General features: G+C 45.2%; 1 protein-coding gene across 7 annotated transcripts in view; it reads right to left on the bottom strand.

The window, feature by feature from the left end:
• lars2 (leucyl-tRNA synthetase 2, mitochondrial) overlaps positions 1-8,244 on the bottom strand; it is a 37,769-nt gene continuing 29,525 nt past the window's right edge. For 6 of the 7 annotated variants that reach the window (XM_027002105.3, XM_027002086.3, XM_027002076.3 and 3 more), the window contains 8 exons: positions 7,565-7,702; positions 7,249-7,352; positions 6,497-6,679; positions 5,914-6,083; positions 4,669-4,746; positions 3,971-4,082; positions 2,341-2,468; positions 1-441 (listed from right to left, as the gene is read on the bottom strand). In XM_027002105.3, the coding sequence (XP_026857906.2) occupies positions 229-441; positions 2,341-2,468; positions 3,971-4,082; positions 4,669-4,746; positions 5,914-6,083; positions 6,497-6,679; positions 7,249-7,352; positions 7,565-7,702 (1,126 nt within the window). In that variant the 3' untranslated portion in view covers positions 1-228. The remainder of the gene's footprint in view (positions 442-2,340; positions 2,469-3,970; positions 4,083-4,668; positions 4,747-5,913; positions 6,084-6,496; positions 6,680-7,248; positions 7,353-7,564; positions 7,703-8,244) is intronic. The other variant, XM_081696086.1, reaches the window with a different exon arrangement.

The following is an 8,244-nucleotide window of genomic DNA, read 5'->3' as shown; positions in this document are numbered from 1 at the left end:
CAAAGTCCAGCTTGGAGTTTAATATTTGTCATCACTTCTCAAAGACTCCCTGTCATTTAGCAAGATACTAAAAAGCCAATTTCACTTTCAGTTTAAATACATCATCGGACAAATGGAAAACAATGTAAAATATGTAAGTCAGTAAAGTCAGTGTGTGCACGATCTGTTTCATTTCTGCTCTTCATTTTGAAAGCCACAGCTTCTCAGTTGTAGCTTTTGACTGACAGTTCATTTGACCACTGAAGCACCAGAACCGTGCCCCGTGTCTTCCACCAGGAAGTTGATGAGGGCAGTCCTTGGGGAGAGGATGGCTTTCTTAATGATGCGGTCAGCGAGAAGGCGGGCACCCAAAGGACTGTCCAGCACCAGCTCACGCACCTTCTCAGAGTCCTGAGCCACCTGCCGTGGCACGGTAACAGTCCCGTATGCCTTGTTGTTAATCTGAAGAGGAAAAAGAGAAATCTTAGATTAATCATTAAAATAAAGCAGGATATACAATTATTATTGAGCAGAAAAGCCCAGCAAGGCAAAAATGGTCAAAACCAGCAGCACTAAAGCCTACAATTCTAACCGTATCAGAAACAATTACATTTATGTTTTGGCCCACCGATAAGGAGCTCTTTTTACTTCATCTTCCAGGTAAACACAAGTCTCCAGTCCTTCAAACAAAAACATTCTCAATCGAAGCTCTTGTGTGTAAACGAATGGGCCCATGTTCTGCCAGTGCGTTTCGTGCCTCTACATCTGCCAAGATCATTTGTGTGTAAACATGGTTGTGTGCAACTACTTGAATTTTGATAAAAACTGCCTTGTGTGTGTACATATAAGTACATGTTAGATTTAGTCACACAAGCTCCACCCTGTCATTATGGGTGTTGGAATTCTTTAACCTCTGCTACTAGGCAGTAGATTCCCAGAATACCACAGCATATACCGCAGCCCAGGATGGCAACTCATCCCTCCCTGTAGGTACCAGCGTGGCAGAGACCACGGGTGGAGGGCACCTCAGCTGCATGGTGCCATGCATTAGAAACCACAGGAGAGACCAAGCCTTTTATAAGGCCAATCCCTGGATACACACTTCACTTAGACTCGCAGTGGGGGCTCTCTGACAGAGAGCGAGAGAGCAAGAGGGCGATCCCATGCTTAGTGGAGCAGGGAGAAACACAGTTGATGGAAGGCAGGTGCTGTCTCTCATGCTCTGCTCTCCTTATGTCTTTTGTGTGTGCTAATACAACATCCAAACTGCTCAAGGGGGCACCACAAAATTTAGAAAAAGAAATATGTAACTGGTTACAGTCTAGCTTTGAAACTGATCCTTAGGTTTGGAGTTTTGTTAGAGAATGTGTGTGTGTGTGTGTGTGTGTGTGTGAGAGAGTCCTGCAATAATGCCTACATGTATAATATTCCACTGTGTGGATTGGTCCAATTTGGGTACACACTTGGTTGCTACATTTCAGAACCCATTAATCTTATCTGGAATTACAGGTCGACCGATTGATTTACTTATTTGTACCAGCTGTATGTAATGCCGTCTCCCCTCCTTTAAAGAGCAACCTGGTGAAGGATGTAAATTAAGGAAAGGTTAAAAGGTCATGGGTAAGCATATCTCTGATTCCTTTTACAGTCTCCAAGGATGACTTTGATCTCTGTGCAGCTGACTCATTGACCCAGCCTCTACAGATAGATTTCACTGGCCAGGCAGACATCCAGGCTATCCATTCACATGCACGTACACACACACACACACACACACACACACACACACACACACACACACACACACACACACACACACACACACACACACACACACACACACACACACACACACACACACACACACACACTCTTGGGTAGAGGAATTCACTCATCTGCCTCCCAGAGCATTCAAAACAGCCTCTAATTGCTGTTCACCAGTCACATTAAACCAAAACCCCTTCATCAGAAGGATTAATTACACACATGCTATAAGAAGAGACAGTCTTGTTAGGAGGAGACACATTCACTTCCTGCATTCCAGCAGCCAATCTAGTGGATTTCCCATATTTGTGCTCCAGACCTCATGCAAAGAGATGCTAGAGAGGAGTGCTGATGAAGAGGGGCATTGGTGACAGCACATCATTCCGAGTGAGCAGCCTGGGGATGACTCCTGTCACTGCTCCTTAACACACATATATTACACTACAGCACAGAGAAGAAAGGATCTGTAAAACAACATGGTGTGCTGTAATCTTAAACCATTTGCCTATGACTAACAGTGCAGGGCACAGTGCACTGGCATCCCAGGCACTGCAGATGTAGGGTTGTGCCATAATATAAGCTGTTAGAGCGTCTCACCCGTACAGACACCTCCAGTGTGTCTGGGGTTTGGAGGTACTCCGGATCCACGCTGGGCCAAGGTTGCTGGAGCACATCACCACTCCTCGAGAAGGAAGCAGTGAGAGGGCTCTGAACCTGAGATAGCCCTGAGAGAGAGAGAGAGAGAGAGAGAGAGAGAGAGAGAGAGAGAGAGAGAGAGAGAGAGAGAGAAAGAGAGAGAGAAGGTATTGATAGCACTATCGAACCGAATCTTTTAAATGGGGATTGGTCAGTGCTATCCCCAAAGGGCTGCAGGTTTTCATTACAAAACAAAGAGCACACCTGATTTCACCTATTTAATCAACTGGTCTGTCTTTAGTTGTATGATGTGTGCTCCATCTTGGATGGAGCAAAACCTTTAGGCACAGTGTCCCTTTTGTGGGTAAGACTGGACCTCTGGTTTAAACTGACATTTCACAGGCCTGTATGGATGCTGCCTGTGATTTGAATTACAATAAAAACACCCATATGTCCTCAGGCAAGAACATTTCCCCAGGGACTTAGTAAAATTAGAATCCTCTGTGTGACCCCCACATGCCTTCAGGAAGGATGTTCATTTCCGGCAGGCCTTTGTGCTTGTATTCTTGCGTGTGACCATGTTGGGGGTGGGGGGGGGGGGATGTCAAGCAAAGGTGCGGCTCACACTATGTTCCTCGTGTTCATGCTTTGCCTAGCCCAGCTTTAACATGTGCAAACACACACATGCACATCCCTTCACACACACTTCCTGTCTGTTGACTGTGGTTATCAGCTTGAGGACGTGCCTGGGCAGAGAGAGAGGTGCTCAGGTCTTCTGTCCACACAGCACATTTGAATAGTGTGTGCATTTGACAATAGCTGGATGTGATTAAGTGCTGGACAGTTGCTTCCTCTGTTTCTTCCGGTGTTTTCTACAACTCTTAACTCTTGACCAACACATTTTCACTTTTAAATGGTGCTATGCCTGACTGCCAACCCCCTTTTCTTTGTTACTGTTCAGCCGTGGTGAGTCCACTAATAGGAACTGGAAGCATGCTAAGGCACAATTGATGAAAGACCTCTGTCCTGTTTCTCTGGAAATCTAGAGCACTGCATTTGAATTCTTACTATCTCTTTAGATAGATACATGTTCTCAGATTCACATGACTTGTGTTATTACATCAGCAGCGTGTTGGGGGGGGGGTGTGCACGCCTGTGTTTGTGTATATTTCTGGACTAGATGGGCTGCCACATGGCCTGAAAAAAAAAAAGAATCCACTACTCCTCCCTGTGGTGCCCATCCAAAACCTTCAATTAAAATCCAAACTACAGGTATACACTGGGTATTCCTGCATAGTGATGGGTATTATTCACAGTCTTTTGCAGATTGTAGCTGGTAGAGCATGAAGAGCATGGTGCTAGTAACACCAAAGTCATGGGTTCAACTACTAGGGAGCACATGTACTATCATCCTCATAAATGTCTAAGTTGCTCTGGATAAGAGCATCAGTCAAATGCAGAAGGTGTAGCGAGATACTGCTTAAACGTTTTTGACAATTACAGTTGGGTACTGTCCAAAATCTCCAGATATTTGTTGATATCTGTCCCTTTCCAATGACATCCCAAATACTAGATGTGGAGTCCCACGTACCTGCCCAGAGCTCGGAGGCCAGGTGAGGAGCCATGGGGGCAGTTAAGAGGCAGAGAGTGGCGAGGGCCTGTTCAAACGCCACACTGTGCAGGACCACACGAGGTGAGGCTTGCTGCATCCCGTGGCAAACATCCATGCAGGAACAGAGATCAGAATGAGGGGCTCAGGTGATCAGCTAATGAAGCATTTGCACTGTGTGGCACTGACATGCAGAATACGGCTGCACAGCTATAGAAATTGCTACAGAGCTGGAGAAATCCAACTGAAGACCTGCATGTCAAATAATGCTAAATTATCCACAAGGTATATGCAAGATCAAATAAAGCCAATATTCTTTATCAATACCTATAATAAATGCAACTATTCCTGTTTAATTGCATATATTAATGTTCATATTTATTTCAAATATATGCCACAGTCCAAAGCATAGTGGCTAAGGGCACAGATTATATATTTGCACTTATTTGTCCACTTGTGATCATTCTTGTGTAAAACCAATAAAATAAAAAAAATTGTTAATCTGCATTATTCTGATGTTGTTAAACACAATTGTTACAGCGTTAGCACTGGCAACAGTGTATTCCTAACAAATACAGCTTAATGCCAGGTAAATGCTATGTGAATGAATTAGTTACTGATATGGGTTTAGTATGGGTTCAGTGCTGTATACAGAGGCGGTGTATGCGCTGTTGACTCACTGAGAGTGTGTTGGTCAGACCCATCAGCTGTGAGATCGCCGCATTCAACAGGAAGTCCTCTGTGAAATGACTGGTTACCTGATGACCAAACACTCCAGATAAGTACTATTCAGTTGGATCTGTACATCATTAGTCTCTCTCATGATGCACTCTTCTCACTTACTCCATTTCTTCTCTTATGCCTCCAACTTTTGCATTAAATGCCTGGAGAGACTGATGGACACTTAAGGTGCTTGTATAAGACACAGGATGTGTACAAAAAAGGTTATAGCTGACATTTTGTTAAAAAAAAAAAAAAAAAAAAAAAAAAGATTAAATGGAGTATGCGCTACTCGATGGCCTGGCACATGTAATTCCTCTATGCTTTGGTTATGCTCCCCTTCTAGCAACATTTCTGCTAATGAAAGGGATCAAAGAATGTGAACATTCCTCCTTTAATCCAGCTGAGAAGAAAGCAGAATGTGAGGGCTCCATTTTCATATTCAGGCGGAGGAGTAGAAGTAGGGTTTGCCATGATCTGAATGCAGACGGGTGCCTGCTCTAAGGCGGGTTGCTGCCAGAGGGTTCCACAGGTGCCCACAGAGGGCCTCTGGGAGAAAGGCCATGGCTTATGACAAAGGCTTTTCCAGGCTGAGGATCAAAGAGCTACTGTGGCTTTGTGGTTGCGGGGTGGAGCCACCGCAAGGCAGAAGGCCCTCAACTAGCCCGGGCCCCTGGCCGAATCAATCACACCCTTGGGTACCAGATGCAGGAAGGGGATATTTATAGTGCACTAAAACATTGGCTACTCGATTTAACATCACTTCTCTCTGTTGTTCCCGGAGGCAACAGAATGCTCAGGTTACTGATCATAGACCAAGAATAAAGTGGGACACTGGGGAGAGACACTGGGAGAGAATGGGACTACACCTGGTACTGAAAGTATGAAATATGCCAGCAAAGAATGTCTTTAGTGTTCTAATGGTTAATAACAGAGCATTAGTGTAATGGCAAGTTGTGAAGCCCCCACTCAACCCCCCAAATACACACACACAAACACACACACACACACAAAAACAAAAAAAAACCCAACAATAACAAAAGCTCTCAATTCTGGAAAAACAAAAGCATGAAATAAAAAATAGAACACTGATCTGGGGTCCTCACAATGGCGACACCATCTGGTCAAAGGGTGCTTTAGGCTATTTTATGACACAGCCAAGTTCATCATGGCCATAGTTACTACTGCAATCAGGAGCCACAAACCTGTGCAATGGCCTTATTCGTGTATTCCCAGATCCTCCGGGCCTCCGAGCTCTCTTTCTTATTGAGGGTCAAGGGGTTGGGTGTCTCGCCACCCTGACGAGCCTCTCTTAACTTAGTGACCAGCCCCCACAGACGAGCTTGCCAGCGGAGCACGCCAGGGATTGCATCCGCTGCACACATCCGCGCGCACACACACACACACACAAACACAAACCCATAACACACAGTCTGCTTGAGCAGATACATGATCAATGCAACATGCCTTGCTTTGAGGACACATGATCTTTGCTAGCTATGTGAATTGCAAATAAAGGACTGTAGAGAGTGTACAGCTATTAAGTATGTACAGTCTCTCCTAGTTTCAGAAATACATAATGCTGTAAATTTCTTAATAAAGGCTTTTTATCTTAAATTTACACAGACCTGCAACCATGTATAAGTTACTTCAGGAGTGGTGTTCTGTCAATATGCAGGAGAAAACTTGCTCTTTAACACTAGTTCAGAACCTGCCACCATAGTCCATCTCCTGTTTTTACCCATTAAATATGAAACTAAAGGCAGGCAAACTGCTCTGAGCGCTCACTCTTCACATCCCACAGGATGTCCTGCTCTGGCGGGGCTGCGTAGAGGACGTAGAGGCGCATGGTGTCGGTGCCGTACTGCTGCACCACCTCGCGAGGGTCCAGGCCGTTGTGTTTGGACTTGCTCATCTTCTCCCAGGTCACCTTTACCTGCCTGCCAGTGCCCCGCTGGACGGGCTCGGGGCCTGAGAGAGGGGGAGCATGTGGGAAGGAGAGACAGGATGGTGAGCTGCAGGGAAAGGAGTGCTGGGTGCGTGAAAGGGCCATCTAGTCTGTTCTGACACGCTTCTTCAAAAATGGGACAGTCCAAGAATCCAATAAATGTGGAAACTATTGACTTAACCATGCATACAAACACACACATACACAATCAAGTCGTCTCTTTGCTCCATGACACAGAACCAATAAAAAAAAAAGATTCCCTTTGATACCCATAATACACAGTCTAGCCATAAATTCCCTGTTTACCTGGTTGCCTGGTAACAATAAAACCATGTAATGTCCAATACTCATAAGAGAGAGGGAGGGAGAAACAGACAGACAGAAAAAGAGATGGAAAGATAGATTTCTAGAGCATTTGTCTTGTGGTTTCTATGACTAAGCTGACTGCTGTTGAGTGGCAGTGGGAAGCATAATCTTTTTTCCACCACAGCAACAGACAGGGCGTAACTGCCTAAGCTTACACACTTGGAACTGTAGGAGATGTAATGCTAACAACTCCGAAAAACTCACGCTCACATTCTCTCACACACACCTGTGAAATCAACCTCGTCTCTCCTCAGATGTTGTCCACCTTCAGCTACTCTGAAGGTCTGGCCCTTTATGAGGCCCTGCACCAGCAGCTTCTTGAAGGGCTCCCTTCAGGAGGAAAGACTGAGTGAATACAGAAACTAAGAAAGAAAGCACACACTTCTAGGTTTCACACAATATTACTAAGAGTTATTACTTCTACTATTAAGAGTTATTATTACTAGGAGTTAAAGTTGATTTTATCTTATGGTCAGCCAATCATATAATGTCACATGACAAGAGGGTGAGTGTGTGCATGAGTGCGAGTGTGTGTGGTGCACCTGTTTGAGACCAAGCCCTGGTCCTTGCAGAAGTGGCTGAGGAAGCGGGCATAATAAAGATGCATGACTGCATGCTCTTTCCCGCCTATATAAACATCCACAGGCATCCAGTGGTCAGCCAGAGAACGCTGGAAAGGCCTGCAGGGCAGAGGGCAGGGTCAGCCTGTCTGAGGCACGGCACAGAGTTACAGTGCTCTTAGTGCAGATAGTAACTGCCACTAGGGGGCACCATTGCACAGGCATATTTTTACATGGCATTCAGACAGCGGGCTAATGCTGGGTTAGTAGTTGTGTGCTGCATGCACTATAGGTGTGCCTCTCCACTCTTTGAAAGAGTTCGTATTGAAATCCATTGACCTGAAAATATCAGGTAGATGGAGACGTTCAAAGTTTTCATGTTTATCTGCTCATACTGTTGCTGGTGGACATTAAATTGCCTCAAATAAATATCCATCATTATGGGCATTTAAGCAACCAGCAACCCAATGATTTTAAGATGATCTGGTAATAACCACAATGTTTCCTAGTTGATATGTTGGGATAAGCAGACATGTGTGTTCACATATCTACACGGGGAGTGTTGCTGTTTCCTCAGGAGCGCTGTACGGTTACCCTGGCCCGGCCCCCTGCAGCCTGTCTGTGCCTGGACGCTGAGACAGTGACACTGCAGCTCTAACCGG

This window comes from Electrophorus electricus, chromosome 14, assembly GCF_041902795.1.
Source record: "Electrophorus electricus isolate QZ-2024a chromosome 14, ASM4190279v1, whole genome shotgun sequence".
Lineage (NCBI taxonomy): Eukaryota > Metazoa > Chordata > Actinopteri > Gymnotiformes > Gymnotidae > Electrophorus > Electrophorus electricus.
This window is presented reverse-complemented; position numbering and strand designations above follow the sequence as displayed.